This window comes from Coregonus clupeaformis, unplaced genomic scaffold (genome assembly GCF_020615455.1).
Source record: "Coregonus clupeaformis isolate EN_2021a unplaced genomic scaffold, ASM2061545v1 scaf1372, whole genome shotgun sequence".
Taxonomy (NCBI): Eukaryota; Metazoa; Chordata; class Actinopteri; order Salmoniformes; family Salmonidae; genus Coregonus; species Coregonus clupeaformis.
In genome coordinates this window covers 85,175-111,148 of record NW_025534826.1, presented here as the reverse complement: position 1 = coordinate 111,148, position 25,974 = coordinate 85,175, and the positions used below count along the sequence as shown (strand labels likewise).

The 25,974-nt window shown below is 46.2% G+C and overlaps 1 protein-coding gene across 4 annotated transcripts in view; it reads right to left on the bottom strand.

Annotated features, from left to right (window-relative positions):
* Positions 1-23,321, bottom strand: part of LOC121542972 — a 36,814-nt gene extending 13,493 nt beyond the window's left edge. For all 4 annotated transcript variants that reach the window (XM_041852635.2, XM_041852637.2, XM_041852638.2 and 1 more), the window contains exons 1-2: positions 23,163-23,321; positions 305-339 (exon numbers count right to left, since the gene is read on the bottom strand). In XM_041852635.2, the coding sequence (XP_041708569.1) occupies positions 305-339; positions 23,163-23,190 (63 nt within the window). In that variant the 5' untranslated portion in view covers positions 23,191-23,321. The remainder of the gene's footprint in view (positions 1-304; positions 340-23,162) is intronic.
* Between the last annotated feature and the right edge of the window lie 2,653 nt (positions 23,322-25,974).

Below are 25,974 nucleotides of genomic sequence, written 5' to 3'. Positions count from 1 at the left end.
AAGCAGCAGACGTCATAGCAACAGCAACGAGCCAACCACATAGGTTGGTCCTCCTTCCAGCTACAGCCGCCATTTTGAGTGTAGTGGAAGCAACATGTGCGCTAGCTAGTTACTCTACAAGCAGACGCAGTAGCACTCATGGCTTCAGTAGTAGAGAGCTAATTTAGTCGTTGGTCACCATCTTGGATCAAGATCCCCATTCGTGGAATAGTGAGCACCCCACTGCTGGAGCCATTGGGAGTCACAGGGTGGCTGAGCTGTGTGAATAAAGAGTGATAGTTAAAGTCCTGAATGTCAGGCTTACCTGTTCCCCATCCTTTACTGGCACTCCATCTGCCGCTAAAAGAGAGAGAGAGAGAGAGAGAAAGAGAGAGAGAGAGAGGGGGAGAGAGGAAGAAGAAGATGAGAGATAAATTGTTAGAATTTGTTTTGGCAATGTAAATGTAAGTTCCTTTACACTGCCAATAGAGAGAGAGGGAGAAACGTGGTCAGGGGGATGAGGTGTGACTTTGGCTGTAACACTAAACAGTCATAAAACAGTAGGCTAATCATTGCTGTCTAACTGTGTTAGAGAGAAGAGCATCACTACACTGACGGACCACAGGACACTGCTACTCAACATGCACCCACAAATACAATAACACACACAAATGGTTTATAAGGAGTCAATAAACAGTTAATAAACAACATCATACATAGAAGGTCCTGTGTAACCTTCCAGGGGGTGACAAAGGGACAGATGGAACCTGAAGTACATTTCCAGAATTCTGTTGGATTAATGCATTTTATTATCCCTCCTCTTTTCCTGGCTGTCCAAATCCTAATTAAAACATAGGTTTAATTAGTGATACAGTGGTGGTAATGCAGTTTAAATACAGCAGCGGTCTCTGGGCGCTCGCTCTCTTTATCAGAGTCTGTGGCCTTGTCTCCCCCCTTTCTCTCTCTCTGGGGGGTTTGCTTCTCTGTGTGTGTACAGTGTGTGTGTGTGTGTGTCTGTGTCTGTGTCTGTGTGTGTGTGTGTGTGTGTGTGTGTAATGCTGTATCTGTATCAGTAGACTGTGTTGGAGTATTGAATCAAGCCAGTCAGTTATCTGTCTCTCTGAGGCACTAATACACTGAGCTACTTGATGTCCACTGACCCACTGGTAGAGTAATGTCAGCTTTACGGAGAGGACATTCCAACACGTTGCCTCCTCCTGTCTGTCTGCGCTGCCTGACTCCTCTACAAGGCTCTCAGCTGACTGAGAAGCTGTTAGCACCTGCTTCCACCTGCTTGCCGCCACACCATTTACACCTATTCCATCTGGATAAATAAAGAGTTTCAGAGATTAAAGCTGACAGATCTGTCTGACCCCATAATGACCCTGTTAGTGTTTCCTGTAGTGTGAACTTTGACCCCCTGGCCTCCAACCAGTATGAGTGTCTCCCAGGCTGACCTTGTGGGGCTGACACAGCTGAGGTGTGAGACACACAGTTAGTCAGCCAGCCAGACTGGATCTCTCTGTCTCTTTCTCTCTATGGGGCACATAGCGTGTCCCAGGTTTCCTCTGTGTGGCTAAAAGACACAAACACACATAGACATGTACTAATACACACACACATAAACACACATCCCATATGAATACGGCATCACACACACATGCACACATCAGATCAGATAAGGGTCTTATTCTGAGAGGTCATATATTTAAAATCAGGCCAATATCGCTTGAACAACTAGATTTTAGAGCTATTTTTAGTCAGCTACAAGATGCAAGGAAAGCAAACCCACACAACAGCTACTCAACAGACATAATATTTTCTGATGGAGAGCAACTGCTGAAGCAATAACAAGGGAGCACATGACCAGAGCAGAGCGATGAGCCAGCTCTCTCCCCCATACCCAGCTCTCTCCCCCATCCCCAGCTCTCTCCCCCATACCCAGCCCAGCTCTCTCCCCCATACCCAGCTCTCTCCCCATCCCCAGCTCTCTCCTCCATCCCCAGCTCTCTCCCCCATACCCAGCTCTCTCCCCCATACCCAGCCCAGCTCTCTCCCCCATACCCAGCCCAGCTCCCTCCCCCCATCCCCAGCTCTCTCCCCCCATCCCCAGCTCTCTCCTCCATACCCAGTTCTCCCCCCCATACCCAGCTCTCTCCCCATACCCAGCCCAGCTCTCCCCCCATACCCAGCCCTCGCCCCCATCCCCAGCTCTCTCCTCCATCCCCAGCTCTCTCCCCCCTCCCCAGCTCTCTCCCCCATACCCAGCCCAGCTCTCTCCCCCATCCCCAGCTCTCTCCCCCATACCCAGCCCAGCTCCCCTCCCCCATACCCAGCCCAGCCCCCCTCCCCATCCCCAGCTCTCTCCCCCATACCCAGCTCTCCCCCCATCTCCAGCCCAGCTCTCTCCCCCCATACCCAGCCCAGCCCTCTCCCCCATCTCCAGCCCAGCTCTCTCCCCCATCTCCAGCCCAGCTCTCTCCCCCATACCCAGCCCAGCTCTCTCCTCCATACCCAGCCCAGCCCGTCTCCCCCATCTCCAGCCCAGCTCTCTCCCCCATCTCCAGCCCAGCTCTCTCCCCCATACCCAGCCCAGCTCTCTCCTCCATACCCAGCCCAGCCCTCTCCTCCATACCCAGCCCAGCGCTCTCCCCATCCCCAACCCAGCTCTCTCCCCCATACCCAGCTCAGCTCTCTCCCCCATACCCAGCGCTCTCCCCCATACCCAGCCCAGCTCTCTCCCCCATACCCAGCCCAGCGCTCTCCCCATCCCCAACCCAGCTCTCTCCCCCCATACCCAGCTCAGCGCTCTCCCCCATACCCAGCCCAGCGCTCTCCCCCATACCCAGCCCAGCTCTCCCCCCATACCCAGCCCAGCTCCCCTCCCCCATCCCCAGCTCTCTCCCCCATCCCCAGCTCTCTCCTCCATACCCAGTTCTCTCCCCCATACCCAGCTCTCTCCCCATACCCAGCCCAGCTCTCTCCCCCATACCCAGCCCTCGCCCCCATCCCCAGCTCTCTCCTCCATCCCCAGCTCTCTCCCCCATCCCCAGCTCTCTCCCCCATACCCAGCCCAGCTCTCTCCCCCATCCCCAGCTCTCTCCCCCCATACCCAGCCCAGCTCCCTCCCCCATACCCAGCCCAGCCCCTCCCCATCCCCAGCTCTCTCCCCCATACCCAGCTCTCTCCCCCATACCCAGCCCAGCCCTCCCCCCATCTCCAGCCCAGCTCTCTCCCCCATACCCAGCCCAGCCCTCTCCCCCCCATCTCCAGCCCAGCTCTCTCCCCCATCTCCAGCCCAGCTCTCTCCCCCATACCCAGCCCAGCTCTCTCCTCCATACCCAGCCCAGCCCTCTCCCCCATCTCCAGCCCAGCTCTCTCCCCCATCTCCAGCCCAGCTCTCTCCCCCATACCCAGCCCAGCTCTCTCCTCCATACCCAGCCCAGCTCTCTCCTCCATACCCAGCCCAGCTCTCTCCTCCATACCCAGCCCAGCGCTCTCCCCATCCCCAACCCAGCTCTCTCCCCCCATACCCAGCTCAGCTCTCTCCCCCCATACCCAGCGCTCTCCCCCATACCCAGCCCAGCTCTCTCCCCCATACCCAGCCCAGCGCTCTCCCCATCCCCAACCCAGCTCTCTCCCCCATACCCAGCTCAGCGCTCTCCCCCATACCCAGCCCAGCGCTCTCCCCCATACCCAGCCCAGCGCTCTCCCCCATACCCAGCTCAGCGCTCTCCCCCATACCCAGCTCAGCGCTCTCCCCCATACCCAGCCCAGCGCTCTCCCCCATACCCAGCCCAGCGCTCTCCCCCATACCCAGCTCAGCTCTCTCCCCCATACCCAGCGCTCTCCCCATCCCCAACCCAGCACTCTACCCCAGCCGCAGCTCCAGCTCTCTACCCCAGCCCCAGCTTCCGCAATAGGGAGGGATCGAGGATATCCCTCACCGGAACCCAGCACTGCTCCTCCGGACCGTACCCGTCCCACGAGGTACTGAAGGCCCCCCACCCGTCGCCTCGAATCCAGGATAGAACGGACAGAGTACGTCGGGGGCCCCTCGATGTCCAGAGGGGACGGAGGAATCTCCCGCACCTCAGACTCCTGGAGCGGAGGAGTGGCGGAGAGAGTTCTGGGCATATTCTGCCCATGGCAAGAACACCGACCACTCCCCCGGCTGGTCCTGGCAGTCGGACCGCAGGAACCTACCCACCTCCTGATTCACCCGTTCCACCTGCCCATTACTCTCGGGATGAAACCAAGAGGTCAGGCTGACCGAGACCCCCAGACGTTCCATGAATGCCTTCCAGACCCTGGATGTAAACTGGGGACCCCGGTCAGACACTATGTCCTCTGGCACCCCTTAGTGTCGGAAGACGTGAGTAAAAAGGGCCTCCACAGTCTGAAGGGCCGTGGGGAGACCGGGCAGAGGAATGAGGTGGCAGGCTTTTGAAAAGTGGTCCACAATGACCAGGATGGTGGTGTTACCCTGAGAGAGGGGAAGATCAGTGAGCAAGTCAATACACAGGTGGGACCATGGCCGTTGTGGAACTGGTAAGGGCTGTAACTTACCCGCTGGGTGGTGCCTAGGTGCCTTACTCTGGGCGCACACCGAGCAGGAGGAGACATACACCCTCACGTCCTTAGCCAAGTTAGGCCACCAGTACTTTCCAGTCAGGCAGCGCACTGTACGACCGATACCTGGGAGACCAGAGAAGGGGGATGTGTGTGCCCAATAGATCAGACGGTCACGGACAAGAGAAGGCACGTACTGCAGCCCAGCTGGACACTGAGGTGGAGATGGCTATGTGCGTAACGCACGCTCTATGTCCGCGTCCATTGCCCATACTACTGGCACCACAATGCAGGAGGCGGGAGTAAGGGGGTGTTGTCTATGGGCCTCTCCTCTGTGTCGTACAGCCGTGACAGTGCGTCTGCCTTCACATTCTTCGTACCCGGGATGTAAGATAGTGTCAAATCAAACAGGGTGAAGAATAGGGCCCACCTGGCCTGGCGAGGGTTCAGCCTCCTCGCTGCCCGGCTGTACTCCAGGTTACGGTGGTCCATCCAGACGAGGAAAGGGTGTTTTGCACCCTCGAGCCAGTGCCTCCACACGGTCAGGGCTCGGACAACAGCCAACAGCTCCCGATCACCAATGTTGTAGTTCTGCTCCGCCGGGCTGAGCTTCTTGGAGAAGAAGGCACAGGGGTGGCGCTTGGGTGGCATGCCTGAGCGTTGAGATAGGACAGTGCCTATCCCTACCTCGGACCTTGCCAAAGCCCCGGATAAACCTCTGATAGTATTTGGCAAAGCCAATAAAGCGCTGCACCTCCTTAACCGTGGTTGGAGTCAGCCAATTACGCACGGCTGAAATGCAATCTCCCTCCATCTCCACACCTGAGGTGGTAATGCGGTATCTGAGGAAGGAGACGGACTGTTGGAAAAACAGACACTTTTCTGCCTTGGCATAAAGGTCATGTTCCATCAGTCGGGCCAGCCCTTTGCAAACCAGGGACACATGCTCGGCGCGCGTAGCGCAATACACCAGAATGTAATTGATGTAGACCACTACACCGTGACCCAGCATGTCCCGAAACACCTAATTCACAAAGGACTGGAAGACAGATGGAGCATTCATCAAACCGTAAGGCATCACCAGGTATTCGTAATGCCCCGTGGTTGTGCTGAATGCTGAATGCTGTCTTCCACTCGTCCCCCTCTCGGACACGCACCAGGTTGTACGCACTCCAGAGATCAAATTTTGTGAAGAAGCGCACCCCATGCATTGACTCAATCACAGATGGAATGAGGGGTAGAGGATAACTATAACGTATTGTCCCCTTGTTCAGTGCTCGGTGATCAATGCACGGGTGCAGACCTCCGTCTTTCTTCTTCACAAAAAAGAAACTCGAGGAGGCGGGCGAAGTGGAGGGACGTATAAACCCCTGGCGCAGGGACTCGGAGACGTATGTCTCCATCGCCTCCATTTATGCCTGCGACAGGGGATACACATGACTCCTGGGAGGCACAGCGTCTACCCGGAGGTTTATTGTGCAATCCCCCGCCCGATGAGGTGGTAATTTGGTCGCCTGCGTTTTGTAAAACGCGTGCGCCAAATCGAGGTATTCGGGGGGAATGCACACGGTGGAGGTAGTGTCTGGACTTTCCACCGTGGTTGCACATACGGAATCACCTAGACACCTACCCTGACCCTCTCGCGACCACCCCGTGAGAACCCTCTGCGGCCATGAAAAAGTGGGGTTGTGTAGTGCTAACCAGGGAAGACCTAACACAACAGGGAAATCAGGAGACTCAATAATAAAAAAGGTGACTTGCTCTCTATGGGTCTCATGCGTAACCATAGTGACTGGTGCTGTAACTTCCCTAAAGAACCCATCATCTCGGGATCCGGGTTGGGAGGGGGTGGACGTCCTCTAGCAGCCATTAGATTGTCCAACCGGATGGCCATGTCCACCAGTTGAATGAAGTACAACGGAGGGTCCCGGCAGGCTAGCTCCCTTCGGACGTCCTGTAGATGATACCGGAAGTGGTCGATGAGCGCCCGCTCGTTCCACCCGGACCCAGCCGCTAGAGTACGAAACTCCAGGGCGGTCCTCGTCCCCTGCCTCAGACCGCGTTGTCCCACTCCAGGGCTTTCCCCCGAGAGGCAGGAGACGAGGGCGGACACCTTCTCCCGCTCCGATGGAGCCGGGCTGATGCTCGAGAGGTATAACTCAGCTGGTCCCGAAAGATCGGGTCCTCTCCTCTCCAGGCGTTGGACAACCTTGAGAATCCGATCCATCGCTTCTCCCAAACTGGCTAGCATCGTCGAATGCTCCCGGACCTGTGCCACGACTCCGGGCATGTGCTCCTCTCCTGCTGACTCCATGTCTTGGGTGTGTGATTCTGTGATGAGGTGATGTTGAAGGAGTCAGGCGCAGGAGGGTAAATCACAGAATGACAGGCTTTATTCCGCAACCACAGAGTTACGCAGTAACGCGTCAAAACACTCCAGTGCGCAAAACAGGCGCACTGGAAAACACAAGGCACACAGGAAAATATCCTGGCGATACAAAATACAAGGAGTTCCACTGAGATTCCCTACTCTCCACAATAAACAATCACACACAAAGACAAGGGGGCAGAGGGAACACTTATACAGGTACTGATGAGGGGATATGAACCAGGTGTGTGTAATAAACAAGACAAAACAAATGGAAAAATGAGATGAGGAGCGGCAGTGGCTAGAAGGCCGGTGACGACGAACGCAGAAGCATGCCCGAACAAGGAGAGGTGGCAGGTAAGTCGTGACAGGTATTTTCAAATGCCAGGCATGTTACTAATCATGTCATTGCTACATTAGATGGACATACTATAGAGCAAGTCAAATATTTGGGAGTGTGGGTGGATGATAAGCTGCGCTTCACTGTTCATGTGGAGAACTTGATAAGGAAGCTCAAGCTGAGAATAGGTTTTTATTACCGGTATAAGGCTTGTCTTTCACTGGAGGCCAGGAAGGAGCTGGTACGATGTACATTACTGGCGGTTTTAGATTTTAATGATGTTATAGAGTACCAGTCAAAAGTTTGGACACCCCTACTCATTCAAGGGTTTTTCTTTATTTTTACTATTTTCCACATTATATAATAATAGTGAAGACATCAAAACTATGAAATAACACATATGGAATCATGTAGTAACCAAAAAACTGTTAAACAAATCAAAATATATTTTACATTTGAGATTCTTCAAAGTAGCCACCCTTTGCCTTGATGACAGCTTTGCACACTCTTGGCATTCTCTCAACCAGCTTCATGAGGTAGTCACCTGGAATGCATTTCATAGTTTTGATGTCTTCACTATTATTCTACAATGTAGAAAATAGTAAAAATAAAGAAAAACCCATTGAATGAATATGTGTTTCCAAACTTTTGACAGGTACTGTTTACAGTGCCGAGCAAAAGTATTCACCCCCCTTGGCGTTTTTCCTATTTTGTTGCATTACAACCTGTAATTTAAATGGATTTTTATTTGGATTTCATGTAATGGACATACACAAAATAGTCCAAATTGGTGAAGTGAAATGAAAACAATAACTTATTCTAAAAAATAAATAACGGAAAAGTGGTGCGTGCATATGTATTCACCCCCTTTGCTATGAAGCCCCTAAATAAGATCTGGTGCAACCAATTACGTTCTGTGTGCAATCTAAGTGTCACATGATCTGTCACATGATCTCAGTACATATACACCTGTTCTGAAAGGTCCCAGAGTCTGCAACACCACTAAGCAAGGGGCACCACCAAGCAAGCGACACCATGAAGACCAAGGAGCTCTCCAAACAGGTCAGGGACAAAGTTGTGGAGAACAGATCAGGGTTGGGTTATAAAAAAATATCCCAAACTTTGAACATCCCACAGAGAACCGTTAAATCATTATTAAAAAATGGAAAGAATATGGCACCACAACAAACCTGCCAAGAGAGGGCCGCCCACCAAAACTCATGGACCAGGCAAGGAGGGCATTAATCAGAGAGGCAACAAAGAGACCAAAGATAACCCTGAAGGAGCTGCAAAGCTCCACAGCGGCGATTGGAGTATCTGTCCATAGGACCACTTTAAGCTGTACACTCCACAGAGCTGGGCTTTATGGAAGAGTGGCCAGAAAAAAGCCATTGCTTAAAGAAATAAATAAGCAAACACATTTGGTGTTTTTGGTCATCAAGGAAAACGCTATGTCTGGCGCAAACACCTCTCATCACCCCGAGAACATAAAAACGCTCAAGTTTTCTGTTTTTTTGTCTTATTTCTTGTTTGTTTCACAATAAAAAGTATTTTGCATCTTCAAAGGGGTAGGCATGTTGTGTAAATCAAATGATACAAACCCCCAAAAAATCCATTTAAATTCCAGGTTGCAAGGCACAAAATAGGAAAAATGCCAAGGGGGGTGAATACTTTCGCAAGCCACTGTATATGCAGGCCTCAACCACTACCCTGAGAGCACTTGATTCAGTATATCATGTGGCCCTCAGGTTCATAACCAATCAAAAACGTCTAACACATCATTGTGATCTCTACAGCGCCGTTGGCTGGTCGTCATTGACCTTGCATAGTCTTAAACACTGGTATACACTGATTTATAAGGCCATACTGGGTAAAATGCCACTTTATCTCTGTTATTTTTTAATCAGGTCAGTAAATAAATATCAATTACGGTCCCATTCTCATTTGCTTTTAACAGTACCAGCAATTAGAACAGGTCATGTTAGAAATAGTTTTGGTAACTCAGCTCCGTGGTCCTGGAACTCTCTTCTGAACATTTTAAAATGTGATGATCTAGTCACGTTGGTGAAGTTTAAACACTTGGTCGATGTAAATATCATAGAAGAGTGTAATTGTCTTTAGGACAGCTGCTTTTTAGTTATGACATTTGTGTTTCTTTACGTAATTTGAGTTTCTAGATAGATATCCCCCTGCGGCCAAGACCCAGCCACTCTGGAGAGAGAGAGGGAGAGGCAGCAAAGGGGATGAAGAGGAGAGGAGGAAGAGAGGAGGAAAAGAAGAGGAGCGACAGAGCAGGGCGGCCGTGCCAAATCAACGACCACAGATCTGCAGCGGCTTCCCGTCAGCTCGGACTCCGACGGCGACCTGACAACCTCGCTGACATTTCAGAGGCCCCGCTGCAAACGAACAATGCAGAGCTGGATAGGAACGAGGGGTCTCTGTGCTGGTTGGCTGGTGCTGGTGGTGACAGCTGCGGTGAGGCTAGTTGATATGGTGGGAGGCAAGCTGAACTTCTAGCGGGGCCAGTGTGTGAGAGAGTTGGGCCGGGAAACAGCTGAGCACCAGAGCTCCAGATGGTACAGAGAGAGAGTATGGGGAGGCTGCGGGTGATAGGGTAAACGGGTAAAAGCATAAAAGCCAGTCTGTCACACACACACACAGAGATGCGGATGGATGGACTGTTCCTGAAAAAATTTATTCCCCCTGCCCCACCCTCCAATGGTACATGCACCTGTCATGAGAGGGTACGCCATGCTTCATTACTCTAGCTTAGTCATTAAACCCACCACCTGTAGGACCCTGCATGGGTTACCATGACTTATAGCATTAAACCCACCACCTGTAGGACCCTGCATGGGTTACCATGACTTATAGCATTAAACCCACCAACTGTAGGACCCTGCATGGGTTACCATGACTTATAGCATTAAACCCACCACCTGTAGGACCCAGCAAAGGTTACCATGACTTATAGCATTAAACCCACCACCTGTAGGACCCTGCATGGGTTACCATGACTTATAGCATTAAACCCACCACCTGTAGGACCCTGCATGGGTTACCATGACTTATAGCATTAAACCCACCACCTGTAGGACCCAGCAAAGGTTACCATGACTGACAGCCTGGGCTAAGAACTAAGCAGTGGTCACCAACCCACAGCGGGTGCAGGGTTTTTCTCCAGCCCTACACTAACCTGATTCATCTGATTCAACGAATAAAGGCCTGTATGATCGGGTGATAAGTGGGGAAAGGTGTGGTCTGTCTGGAGCTTAATGGCACAGGTGGTAGTGCCTTCACTCTACCGAAGGGTTGCTGGTTCAAGTCCCACTTTATTTGTTCCCCCTCAAAATCAGTTAGTATACCCAATTGATTCTTCAAAGCAAATGTAAAGCACAGTGCTCTGTAATATATTGCCTGTCATTGAGATAGCTCTTTCTTTTATCAGTTGTTAGTGGTAATGATATAGACAATAGCAGTGTTGCTCACAGTGAACGGACCCACACACACACTGGTCATTTGACCCAATAATTCTCAAGTGTAATTTTTTATGACATTTTCTCTTGGATCACTGAGATTAGGATCTGTACTTATCTATGTTTTTTCTATTAGATATTATGCATATTACCACAATTTCCACAACTACCAACACAAAAAGTATCATTACTGCAACAGACCAAAAAAGTAATAAACAAATCCATTTCTAATATTTTTTTACACTGCTCCCCTAATGAAAATACCTGAGTTAAACATAACACTGACAATATAAATATTTTAAATGTAATTACAATTTATTTAGTAATTTCTCATTACTGTAACACATAACCTTTTTATATTGTATTTATGTACACATATTTGGATAAAGAACAACAGATTAAGCCAAAATTGCAAAAGTATACATTTATACCTTACTTAATCAAATAACTGTTTTTTTTGTACAAAAAGTTTATACAATAGGTTTAAGGAGTGGTCCTAGTAAATAAATAAAGTTACCAGCACATGGTGTCAGCTATTTTTATTTAGTATTCTTTTGAATTTAACAACATTAATTGGGGGATTTAGAGTACTACACTGAACAAAAATATAAACGCAACATGTAAAGTGTTGGTCCCATGTTCCATGAGCTGAAATAAAAGATCCCAGAAATATTTCATATGCACAAAAAGCTTATTTCTCTCAAATTTTGTGCACGAATTTGTTTAGATTCCTGTTAGTGAGCATTTCTCCTTTGCCAAGATAATCCATCCACCTGACAGGTGTGGCATATCAAGAAGCTGATTAAACAGCATGATCATAACACAGGTGCACCTTGTGCTGGGGACAATAAAAGGCCACTCTAAAATGTGCAGTTTTGTCACACAACACAATGCCACAGATGTCTCAAGTTTTGAGGGAGCGTGCAATTGGCATTGGCATGCTGACTGCAGGAATGTCCACCAGAGCTGTTGCCAGAGAACTGAATGTTAATTTCTCTACAATAAGCCGCCTCCAACGTCATTTTAGAGAATTTGGCAGTACGTCCAACTGGCCTCACAACTGCAAACCACCTGTATGGCGTCGTTTGCTGATGTCAACATTGTGAACAGATTTCCCCATGGTAGCGGTGGGGTTACAGTGAGGGAAAAAAGTATTTGATCCCCTGCTGATTTTGTACGTTTGCCCACTGACAAAGAAATGATCAGTCTATAATGTTAATGGTAGGTTTATTTGAACAGTGAGAGACAGAATAACAACAAAAAAATCCAGAAAAACGCATGTCAAAAATGTTATAAATTGATTTGCATTTTAATGAGGGAAATAAGTATTTGACCCCCTCTCAATCAGAAAGATTTCTGGCTCCCAGGTGTCTTTTATACAGGTAACGAGCTGAGATTAGGAGCACACTCTTAAAGGGAGTGCTCCTAATCTCAGCTTGTTACCTGTATAAAAGACACCTGTCCATAGAAGCAATCAATCAATCAGATTCCAAACTCTCCACCTTGACCAAGACCAAAGAGCTCTCCAAGGATGTCAGGGACAAGATTGTAGACCTACACAAGGCTGGAATGGGCTACAAGACCATCGCCAAGCAGCTTGGTTAGAAGGTGACAACAGTTGGTGCGATTATTCGCAAATGGAAGAAACACAAAATAACTGTCAATCTCCCTCGGCCTGGGGCTCCATGCAAGATCTCACCTCGTGGAGTTGCATTGATCATGAGAACGGTGAGGAATCAACCCAGAACTACACGAGAGGATCTTGTCAATGATCTCAAGGCAGCCGGGACCATAGTCACCAAGAAAACAATTGGTAACACACAACGCCATGAAGGACTAAAATCCTGCAGTGCCCGCAAGGTCCCCCTGCTCAAGAAAGCACATATACAGGCCCGTCTGAAGTTTGCCAATGATCATCTGAATGATTCAGAGGAAAACTGGGTGAAAGTGTTGTGGTCAGATGAGACCAAAATCAAGCTCTTTGGCATCAACTCAACTCGCCGTGTTTGGAGGAGGAGGAATGCTGCCTATGACCAAGAACACCATCCCCACCATCAAACATGGAGGTGGAAACATTATGCTTTGGGGGTGTTTTTCTGGTAAAGGGGACAGGACAACTTCACCGCATCAAAGGGACGATGGACGATGGGACGATGGACGAGAACCTCCTTCCCTCAGCCAGGGCATTGAAAATGGGTCGTGATGGGTATTCCAGCATGACAATGACCCAAAACACACGACCTTAATCCCATAGAAAATCTGTGGAGGGAGCTGAAGGTTCGAGTTGCCAAACGTCAGCCTCAAAACCTTAATGACTTGGAGAAGATCTGCAAAGAGGAGTGGAACAAAATCCCTCCTGAGATGTGTGCAAACCTGGTGGCCAACTACAAGAAACGTCTGACCTCTGTGATTGCCAACAAGGGTTTTGCCACCAAGTACTAAGTCATGTTTTGCAGAGGGGTCAAATACTTATTTCACTCATTAAAATGCAAATCAATTTATAACATTTTTGACATGCGTTTTTCTGGATTTTTTTTGTTGTTATTCTGTCTCTCACTGTTCAAATAAACCTACCATTAAAAGTATAGACTGATCATGTCTTTGTCAGTGGGCAAACGTACAAAATCAGCAGGGGATCAAATACTTTTTTCCCTCACTGTATGGTATGGGCAGGTATAAGCTACAGACAATGAACACAATTGCATTTTATCGATGGCAATTTGAATGCACAGAGATACCGTGACGAGATCCTGAGGCCCATTGTAGTGCCATTCATCTGCCGCCATCACCTCATGTTTCAGCATGATAATGAACGGCCCCATGTCGCAAGGATCTGTACACAATTCCTGAAAGCTGAAAATGTCCCAGTTCTTCCTTGGCCAAAATACTAGCCAGACACGTCACCCATTGAGCATGTTTGGGATGCTCTGGATCGACGTGTACGACAGCATGTTCCAGTTCCCGCCAATATCCAGCAACTTTGCACAGCCATTGAAGAGGAGTGAGACAACACTCCACAGGCCACAATCAACAGCCTGATCAACTCTATGCGGAGATGTGTCACACTGCATGAGGCAAATGGTGGTCACACCAGATACTGACTGGTTTTCTGATCCATGCCCCTACCTTTTTCTTAAGGTATCTGTGACCAACATATGCATATTTGTAATCCCAGTCATGTGAAATCCATAGATTAGGGCCTAATGAATTTATTTAAATTGACTGATTTCCTTATATGAACTGTAACTCCGTAAAATCTTTGAAATTGTTGCATGTTGCATTGATATTTTTGTTCAGCATATACAGTACCTTCAGAAAGTATTCACACCCCTTGACTTTTTCCAGATTTTGTTGTGTTACAGCCTGAATTTTAAATGGATTAAATATCGATTTTTGTGTGACTGGCCTACACACAATACCCCATAATGTCAAAGTGGAATTATGTTTTTCGAAATTTTTACAAATTCATTAAAAATGAAAAGCTGAAATGTCTTGAGTCAATAAGTATTCAACCCCTTTGTTATGGTAAGCCTAAATAAGTTCAGGAGTAAAAATGTGCTTAACAAGTTAAATAAATTGCATGGACTCTGTGTGTGCAATAATAGTATTTAACATTATTTTTTAATGACTACCTCATCTCTGTACCCCACACATACAATTATCTGTAAGGACCCTCAGGCCCCTCAGGGAATTTCAAACACAGATTCAACCACAAAGACCAGGGAGGTTTTCCAATGCCTCCAAAGAAGGGCACCTATTGGTAGATGGGTAAAAATAAAAAAGCAGACATTGAATATCCCTTTGAGCATGGTGAAGTTATTAATTACACTTTGGATGTTGTATTAATACACCCAGTCACTACAAAGATACAGATGTCCTTCCTAACTCAGTTGCCAGAGTGGAATGAAACCGCTCAGGGATTTCACTATGAGGCCAATGGTGACTTTAAAACAGTTACAGAGTTTAATGGTTGTGATAGGAGAAAACTGAGGATGGATCAACAACATTGCAGTTACTCCACAATACTAACCTAATTGATAGAGTGAAAAGAAGGAAGCCTGTACAGAATATAAATATTCCAAAATATGCATCCTGTTTGCAACAAGGCACTAAAGTAATACTGCAAAAAATGTGGAAAAGCAATTAACCTTTTGTCCTGAATACTGTGTTATGTTTGGGACAAATCCAATACAACACATTACTGAGCAACACGCTCCATATTTTCAAGCATGGTGGTGGCTGTGTCCTGTTATGGTTATGCTTGTATTCGTTAAGGACTGGGGAGTTTTTCAGGATAAAAAAGAAATGGAATGGTGCTAAGCACAGACACTGGGAGATTAATTAACCTTTCAGCAGGACAATAACCTAAAACACAAGGCCAAATCTACACTGGAGTTGCTTACCAAGAAGACATTGAATGTTCCTGAGTGGCCAAGTTACAGTTTTGACTTAAATCTGCTTGAAAATCTATGGTCTACCAATGGTCAACAACCAATTTGACAGAGCTTGAAGAATTTTGAAAAGGATAATGGGCAAATGTTGCACAATCCAGACTCACAGCTGTAATCGCTGCCAAAAGTGATTATAACATGTATTGACTCAGGGGGTTGAATACTTATCTAATAAAGATACTGTATATTAGTGTTTTTATTTTATTTTATTTTACAAATGTTAGAATATTTCTTCCACTTTGACAATACAGAGTATTTTGTGTAGATCGTTGACAAAAAATGACAATTAAATCCATTTGAGAATAAGAACCACATTCTGAAGGCACATAAGTGAATAAATTAACTTAAAGACATCCTCCAGCCATTTTTGAACTTTTACTGTTGAAAAGCGATATCCCAAGCATAAATACAGCTGTGTTACTGCAATGAGACATGTCCACAGACACTGTGTTTTTACGTAATAAATATTATAGTTTAATGTAAATTTCAACTAGTATACAATGTTTATGATTTATGGACAAACTACAGCAACATATTATGTGTTTTATTCAAATAAGTTAGGTTTTTATAAAGTACAATTTTATAAAATGACTTGATATTTGAATCCGGATGCATTTTGGTACAGAGAATTTGGTCTGAAAATGTACAAAATTCAGGTGAAAATGTAAAATGTATTTAAAAGAAGGCACTTTGCCAAAAACTACACGTTAGTCTTATTGATAGTTGATTTTAGCAGATGCATCATGGTTTTGTAACTCCATTTTCTACAGACATTTTAAAACTGGTTTCATGAGAATCCCCCACACACGGGCACTCAGGCTGTATTATTAGAATTGGATTATAGTGCCTATTCAGCCCCCCTTCAGCGATGTGTCAGCAGCCACACACTATACCTACCCTGCAGAGAGAGAGTCTGCCTACAGGTCACACGCACATGCACACATTACACAAACGCACGCGCACACACACGCACACACACACCAGACAGTCAGCTGGTGGAGCCTTCCTTATGCACCAGCTGACATCACATCTGTTTACTCATTTCCTCGACACCAGCCCAGGTAATGCACTGTAAATGATGTGGCTGTATAATCACTATGGTTTTACACTGAGTATACAAAACATTAGGAACACCTGCTCTTTTGATTACATAGACTGACCAGGTGAAAGCTATGAACCCTTATTGATGTCACCTGTTAAATCCACTTCAATCAGTGTAGATGAAGGGGAGGTGACAGGTTAAAGAAGGATTTTTAAGGCTTGAGACAATTGAGACATGTATTGTGCATGTGTGTCATTCAGACGGTGAATGGACAAGACAAAAGATTTTAAGTGCCTTTGAACGGGGTATGGTAGTACGTGCCAGGTGCACCAATTTGAGTGTGTCAAGAACTGCAACGCTGCTGGGTTTTTCACACTCAACAGTTTCCCATGTGTATCAAGAATGGACGACCACCCAAAGGACATCCAGCCAACTTGACACAACTGTGGGAAACATTGGAGTCAACATGTGCCAGCATCCCTGTGGAACGCTTTCGACACCTTGTAGAGTCCATGCCTCAACGAATTGGGCTTTTCTGAGGGCAAAATTAGGAAGGTGTTCTTAATGTTTTGTACACTCAGTGTATATGATCACTATAAATTATGTAGATGTATAATCACCATGTTTTTATATGAGGAGGTAGTACAGTATAGTGATGTGGTATAGGAATCAACACCACTGGTGGTACAGAATAGTGATGTGGTATACTGTAGGTATCAATACCACTGGTGGTACAGAATAGTGATGTGGTATACTGTAGCTATCAACAGCACTGGTGGTACATAATAGTGATGTGGTATAGGAATCAACACCACTGGTGGTACAGAATAGTGATGTGGTATACTGTAGGTATCATCACCACTGGTGGTACAGAATAGTGATGTGGTATACTGTAGGTATCAACACCACTGATGGTACAGAATAGTGATGTGGTATAGGAATCAACACCACTGGTGGTACAGAATAGTGATGTGGTATACTGTAGGTATCAACAGCACTGGTGGTACATAATAGTGATGTGGTATAGGAATCAACACCACTGGTGGTACATAATAGTGATGTGGTATAGGAATCAACACCGCTGGTGGTACAGTATAGTGATGTGGTATAGGAATCAACACCACTGGTGGTACAGAATAGTGATGTGGTATACTGTAGGTATCAATACCACTGGTGGTACAGAATAGTGATGTGGTATACTGTAGGTATCAACACTACTGGTGGTACAGAATAGTGATGTGGTATACTGTAGGTATCAACACTACTGGTGGTACAGAATAGTGATGTGGTATACTGTAGGTATCAACACTACTGGTGGTACAGTATAGTGATGTGGTATACTGTAGGTATCAACAGCACTGGTGGTACAGTATAGTGATGTGGTATACTGTAGGTATCAACAGCACTGGTGGTACAGAATAGTGATGTGGTATAGGAATCAACACCACTGGTGGTACAGAATAGTGATGTGGTATACTGTAGGTATCAACAGCACTGGTGGTACAGAATAGTGATGTGGTATAGGAATCAACACCACTGGTGGTACAGAATAGTGATGTGGTATACTGTAGGTATCAACACCACTGGTGGTACAGAATAGTCAAGCAGTTAGCAGGCTATTCATCAGGTGCTTACTACAGTACTGACATTGCATACAGACCTGCATGAGCCTTACTCCAGTGTGTAGAGATACTATAGTCTTACTCCAGTATGTACAGTGGGGGAAAAAAGTATTTAGTCAGCCACCAATTGTGCAAGTTCTCCCACTTAAAAAGATGAGAGAGGCCTGTAATTTTCATCATAGGTACACGTCAACTATGACAGACAAAATGAGAAAAAAGAATCCAGAAAATCACATTGTAGGATTTTTAATGAATTTATTTGCAAATTATGGTGGAAAATAAGTATTTGGTCAATAACAAAAGTTTCTCAATACTTTGTTATATATCCTTTGTTGGCAATGACACAGGTCAAACGTTTTCTGTAAGTCTTCACAAGGTTTTCACACACTGTTGCTGGTATTTTGGCCCATTCCTCCAAGCAGATCTCCTCTAGAGCAGTGATGTTTTGGGGCTGTCGCTGGGCAACACGGACTTTCAACTCCCTCCAAAGATTTTCTATGGGGTTGAGATCTGGAGACTGGCTAGGCCACTCCAGGACCTTGAAATGCTTCTTACGAAGCCTCTCCTTCGTTGCCCGGGCGGTGTGTTTGGGATCATTGTCATGCTGAAAGACCCAGCCACGTTTCATCTTCAATGCCCTTGCTGATGGAAGGAGGTTTTCACTCAAAATCTCATGATACATGGCGCCATTCATTCTTTCCTTTACACGGATCAGTCGTCCTGGTCCCTTTGCAGAAAAACAGCCCCAAAGCATGATGTTTCCACCCCCATGCTTCACAGTAGGTATGGTGTTCTTTGGATGCAACTCAGCATTCTTTGTCCTCCAAACACGACGAGTTGAGTTTTTACCAAAAAAGTTCTATTTTGGTTTCATCTGACCATATGACATTCTCCCAATCCTCTTCTGGATCATCCAAATGCACTCTAGCAAACTTCAGACGGGCCTGGACATGTACGGGCTTAAGCAGGGGGACACGTCTTGCACTGCAGGATTTGAGTTCCTGGCGGCGTAGTGTGTTACTGATGGTAGGCTTTGTTACTTTGGTCCCAGCTCTCTGCAGGTCATTCACTAGGTCCCCCCGTGTGGTTCTGGGATTTTTGCTCACCGTTCTTGTGATCATTTTGACCCCACGGGGTGAGATCTTGCGTGGAGCCCCAGATCGAGGGAGATTATCAGTGGTCTTGTATGTCTTCCATTTCCTAATAATTGCTCCCACAGTTGATTTCTTCAAACCAAGCTGCTTACCTATTGCAGATTCAGTCTTCCCAGCCTGGTGCAGGTCTACAATTTTGTTTCTGTCCTTTGACAGCTCTTTGGTCTTGGCCATAGTGGAGTTTGGAGTGTGACTGTTTGAGGTTGTGGACAGGTGTCTTTTATACTGATAACAAGTTCAACCAGGTGCCATTAATACAGGTAACGAGTGGAGGACAGAGGAGCCTCTTAAAGAAGAAGTTACAGGTCTGTGAGAGCCAGAAATCTTGCTTGTTTGTAGGTGACCAAATACTTATTTTCCACCATAATTTGCAAATAAATTCATTAAAAATCCTACAATGTGATTTTCTGGATTTTTTTTCTCTCAATTTGTCTGTCATAGTTGACATGTACCTATGATGAAAATTACAGGCCTCTCTCATCTTTTTAAGTGGGAGAACTTGCACAATTGGTGGCTGACTAAATACTTTTTTCCCCCACTGTAGCTACTCTAGTCTTACTCCAGTGTGTAGAGATACTCTAGTCTTACTCCAGTATGTAGATACTCTAGTCTTACTCCAGTGTGTAGATACTCTAGTCTTACTCCAGTGTGTAGATACTCTAGTCTTACTCCAGTGTGTAGAGATACTATAGTCTTACTCCAGTATGTATATACTCTAGTCTTACTCAAGTGTGTAGATACTCTAGTCTTACTCCAGTGTGTAGATACTCTAGTCTTACTCCAGTGTGTAGATACTCTAGTCTTACTCCAGTGTGTAGATACTCTAGTCTTACTCCAGTGTGTAGAGATACTCTAGTCTTACTCCAGTGTGTAGATACTCTAGTCTTACTCCATTGTGTAGATACTCTAGTCTTACTTCAGTGTGTAGATACTCTAGTCTTACTCCAGTGTGTGGATACTCTAGTCTTACTCCAGTGTGTAGATACTCTAGTCTTACTCCAGTGTGTAGAGATACTCTAGTCTTACTCCAGTGTGTAGATACTCTAGTCTTACTCCAGTGTGTAGATACTCTAGTCTTACTCCAGTGTGTAGATACTCTAGTCTTACTCCAGTGTGTAGATACTCTAGTCTTACTCCAGTGTGTAGATACTCTAGTCTTACTCCAGTGTGTAGATACTCTAGTCTTACTTCAGTGTGTAGATACTCTAGTCTTACTCCAGTGTTTAGGTACTCTAGTCTTACTCCAGTGTGTAGATACTCTAGTCTTACTCCAGTGTGTAGATACTCTAGTCTTACTCCAGTGTGTGGATACTCTAGTCTTACTCCAGTGTTTAGGTACTCTAGTCTTACCCCAGTGTGTAGATATGTAGGCTGCAGGTAGCCTACTGGTTAAGAGCATTGGGCCAGTAACCGAAAGGACGCTCGTTCGTATCTATGAGCCGACTAGACGAAAAATATACAGTTGTGCCCTTGAGCAAGGCACTTAACCCTAATTGCTCCTGTAGGTCACTCTGGATAAGAGTGTCTGCTAAATGACTATAATGTAAAAATTTAAAATGGAGATACTGTAGTCTTACTCCAGTGTGTAGATACTCTAATCTTACTTCAGTATGTAGATACTCTAGTCTTACTCCAGTGTGTAGAGATACTCTAGTCTTACTCCAGTGTGTAGATACTCTAGTCTTACTCCAGTGTGTAGATACTCTAGTCTTACTCCAGTGTGTAGATACTCTAGTCTTACTCCAGTGTGTAGATACTCTAGTCTTACTCCAGTGTGTAGATATACTCTAGTCTTACTCCAGTGTGTAGATACTCTAGTCTTACTCCAGTGTGTAGATACTCTAGTCTTACTCCAGTGTGTAGATACTCTAGTCTTACTCCAGTGTGTAGATAATCTAGTCTTACTCCAGTGTGTAGATACTCTAGTCTTACTCCAGTGTGTAGATACTCTAGTCTTACTCCAGTGTGTAGATATTGTACCCCACTGCCTCCTCCTGTTGATCTGTGGTTGGCAGGGAGGACTGCAGCTGAGGAGGCCGATCAATACTGGACACTAAACCCATGGACACAAACACTGCTGCCACGCCCACGCAGGCAGACCTACACACCACACTGCTCTCTCCTTCTCTATACACTACAGTACCACCAGCACACACTCACTTCTTCACTAAATCAGGTGTTAAGCAACAGCTTAGAAGAACCCTAGCCTATATTCAGTCTCCATGGTGGTCAGAATCATAGGACAGAAACATTGCCGTGGTTACAACATGCTTGACTTTTAAGAATAATCATGTTTTAAGAATCAAACCACTAGGGACTACTCACAGAAAGCTTACCACTCCAGTATTTATTTCTAACCTTTTCATCTTCACTTCAATTCAAGTCCTCTGTAGGCTGCTTTAGAACACATCAATATTCACCACCATGCCTTCATTCACTCTTTTTCCTGTGTCTGCATGACATTTCACAATAATAAGTAATAATACCTTCCATTACTTCACTGGAAGTCAGTGTGTGACTAAACAGGTGCCCTGGCCTGTATACCCGTGGAGATCCTATTCAATTACTAGTTAGTATTCTAATTCCTAATTCTATGTGTATAGCGCTAGTTTAACACAGTTATCATGGCTTCACTATTCACCTCACACCTACTTCCAGCTGGTTTCCATTCTAGACATCACCTCATTCTACGATGCCTTTCATCCTTTGGATTCTTCATGTGTTGTTATCTAGAGTTCGCAATTATTTCACAACTATGTCACACTGCTGACCTCAATACCATAGCTGGGGTCAATTCCATTTCAGTTCAGGAAGTTGAAATAATGATAGAAAATAATGGGCAGCTTTCAATTCCACTCCAAAACTAAATTTTGGTATTTCTTTCATTAGTCTACTGTTGATACAGTCTAAAAATGTTTTGCATGTCAACAGTCAAGTTTTCAAGCGATTGGACTTTCAAGAAGCAAAGTATCAACGGCCACATCATCATGATGTATTGAGCATTCATGAATCATTATGTATTGAGCATTCGTTTGCAATTATGCAAAGTGGATAACAAATATTTCACAATGCGCTTAACATAAGTTCTTTAGGCCTATATTTAAATCAAAAGTAAATCCGATGCACACATTTTACACACAGAACAGACCAATGCAGTCATCATCTATAGACTACTGGAACATCCTCCTCTGTTTTTCTGTAGCATATCACAATCTACTTGTTGTTGATGTGTACTATTGGTATTGAATACACTACTGTACATATTAATCATTCCATATGCTCATTCTGTACATGCATTATACCATTTCAGAGGTGTATTTACCTTTAATCGTATGTGTTATTGTTTACTACCTCACCCCCCCCCCCACCCCACCCTGACCCCTCAGCAGTCCTGACGTTGATTTACCTAACGTGTCACAGATGGGTATTGGCCAGGACAATCCCAACCTGAATACCCCTCCATGCAATCCCATACACTCTTTCCCTCATGTATTCCCCTCCCTCTCCCCCTCTCTGTCTCAACCCCTCCCTCCATCTCCCCTCCTCTTTGCCTGCAATACAATTCAGCATGTCTTCCCTCTCTCTGCCTGCCTCTCTCCCTCCAGCCCACCTCATCTCTCTTTCTCTCTCTCTCTATTTATGCACGTAATACTACACTACACAGACACCTCCCACAATAGAATATTCCCCTCTTTTCTCCATCTCCTTCTCTATCTCTCCCTCTCTTCCTCTTCCTTTATCTATCTCTCCCTCTCTGTAAACAGCAACTATCATAGCATTTTCAATCTGCCTCTCCCCCGTCTCCTCCTCTCCATCCTTCTCTCTCTTTCCCTCCCACACACACAAACACTCTGCCAGGCATCATCCTAAATCAAGGCAGGAGAAGAGGGATGGAGGGAGGGGGGAATGCACACTCACAGCAGCACATTTTAACACATATTGTCTCTGACATCTTGGCCAAACGTGAATTGTCAAGCCCTATCTAAACAGTGACGTGGTTACCATCTACCCCTTCTTCATCCCCCGGTCCCCACAGCCTATTCACACACACATACACCGTACGGAACAGCAGCAAGCAGGACCCCGTCCCCCCACCCAGCCCCCAGCCTCAGCCCCAGCCTCAGCCCCCAGCCATAAGGGAAAAATAGTAGGTCTTACTGAGTCTCCGTGAGCCGATGCATCCCATGGTGTATTCACAAAGGCCCTGGATACAAGCAAGGAAGCGTTACCCTGACACCATACATTCTCACTCACTCACTCTATCTCGCGCTTCTCTCTCTTGCTCGCTTCGCTCTCACTCGCTCTCCTGCACACTGTCTCTCCCTCCCTCTCTTCCTCTCTCTCTCTTCTGCGCTTACTCGCTCAGTCTCTCTCCCTCTCTCTTTACCAGTGCAGTGAGAGTCCTATACGATCCCATTAGTAAGTTAGTATGCCTTAGGGAGACAGGTTTGAATTTAATATGGAAGAGTGATATTATTATCATTATTAGTATTATTATTAGTATTATTACTACTATTACTATAACTATAACTTGTATTATTACTATAATTATCATCAACATTTGTTGACATTGTTAACATCATTATCATTACCATAATCATATTATATCTGTATTATATCTGTTGTGAAATGTGAAATCCTAGAGATATGGTGATTGGGAAATCAGGCTAATAGGAGCATCATATTACTGACAGGCAGTAATCTGCAGAAAGGGCTTGTCCATTAGCCTGTGAATGGCAGTGTGTTGAATGTTGTGGCTTGTAGCCATACCATTAGAGGTTCAATAGCAGTGGACTGAGCGGTGGGCTTTGCCGTTGTTGTCATTGTTGCGGAAATAACTGCACTGCTGTAATATTGGAGATCTAAAATGGGGGTTCTCTCTCTGTCTCCCTCTCCTGTGCGCGAGCTGCCTAACAATGCACTGCAGCGGTTTCCCAGCCCCTCTACCCCTCCTTCCCCTCCCCCTCTCTCTGTCACACTCACACTGAGCTCTCAAATAATGCGAGCACATACACACACACACACACACAGGCCCAATATTGAAGATTCATGACAAAACACGAGCGGGTATTCCTTCAGCGTCAAAGCTCTCCAAAGTCTCTAAAGCCTTTGCTCCCTGTCATCCCTCGCTCCATCGATCCTGCTCTCTGTCACCTCTCTCTCTCATCTCCCCCTTCTCTCTCTTGGTTTAGCTCTCTCTGTATTCTCTCCATTTATTCTCTCTCCCTCCCACACTCTCTCTCTCTCTGTTTTCCCCTCCCTCTCCTCCTCTTACCATCCCCCTCTCTCTCAGTCCTCCCCTCCACCCCCCTCTTTCCTGGTGACAAAAACAATGAGAGGAGTGGCCTCATTATCTGTACTTCTCTATCTCTCTCATCTCATCTGACCTGCATACACGTCCCACCAAATCTAATGCCCCTATCTCTACCCTCTCTCTCCATCTCTCTCTCTCTCTCTCTCTCTCGCTCTCTCTTTATTTCATCTACCCAGGCTAACCTCCTGTCCCTCTGTGTAGGGATTATATATTTATGATGGTCTGTTTCTGTTTCTACAAGTGTTAGTCTGCCAAATGACGCAGGGCTGGCACAAGCAGCAAGCATGGTCAATCATGTTTCCTTGAGTTCACACACACTGGGGAAGGAAGACAGAGCGGGGGAGAGAGAGGGGGAGGGACAGATGGAGAGGCAGATGGGGGAGAGGTAGTGAAAAAGAGCGGGGGATGCTTTGAGTCATGGGAGGCTGAGCAGAGGTGACGACGAGACGCTCAAATTAGTATTCCAGGAGGGAGGGAGGGAGGGAGGGAGGGAGAGAGAGAGAGAGAGAGAGAGAGAGAGAGAGAGAGAGAGAGAGAGAGAGAGAGAGAGAGAGAGAGAGAGAGAGAGAGAGAGAGAGAGAGAGAGAGAGAGAGAGAGAGAGAGAGAGAGATGGAGGAAGAGAGGATGGGGAATTGGAAGGGGGAAGGGAGAGATTTTAGAGGAGGGGAGAGAGATGGAGGGAGGGAGGGAGGGAGGGAGGGAGGGGGGTGGGGAAGGAAGGTTAAATCTGTATACAATAAGTGGCCAGACATTGCAGTTCATTTATAATCTGTCCAATCCTGGTATTGTTGCTATATATAGACCATTGGCTCCCCCTCTCAGCTCGTTGTGTGTGTGTGTGTGTGTGTGTGTGTGTGTGTGTATGTGTGTGTGTGTGTGTGTGTGTGTGTGTGTGTGTGTGTGTGTGTGTGTGTGTGTGTGTGTGTGTGTGTGTGTGTGTGTGTGTGTGTGTGTGTGTGTGTGTGTGCAGTTGGTAGAGCATGGCGTTTGCAACGCCAGGGTTGTTGGTTTGATAAAATAATGTATGCACTAACTGTAAGTCGCTCTGGATAAGAGCGTCTGCTAAATGACTAAAATGTAAATGTAAATGTGTGTGTGTGTGTGTGTGTGTGTGTGTGTGTGTGTGTGTGTGTGTGTGTGTGTTTGTGTGTGTGTGTGTGTGTGTATCTGTGTTTGTGCATATACACTGACTTTACAAAACATTAGGAAAACCTTCCTAATATTGAGTTACACCCCCTTTTGCCCTCAGAACAGCCTCAATTCGTCGAGGCATGGACTCTACAAGGTGTCGAAAGCGTTCCACAGGGACGCTGGCCCATGTTGACTCCAATGTTTCCCACAGTTGTGTCAAGTTGGCTGGATGTCCTTTGGGCGGTGGACCATTCTTGATACACATGGGAAACGGTTAAGCGTGAAAAACCCAGCAGCGTTGTAGTTCTTGACACACTCAAACCGGTGCGCCTGGCACCTACCACCATCCATTCAAAGGCACTTAAATATTTTGTCTTGCCCATTCACCCTCTGAATGGCACACATACACAATCCATGTCTTAATTGTCTCAAGGCTTAAAAATCCTTCTTTAACCTGTCTCCTCCCCTTCATCTACACTGATCGAAGTGGATTTAGCAAGTGACATCAATAAGGGATCATAGCT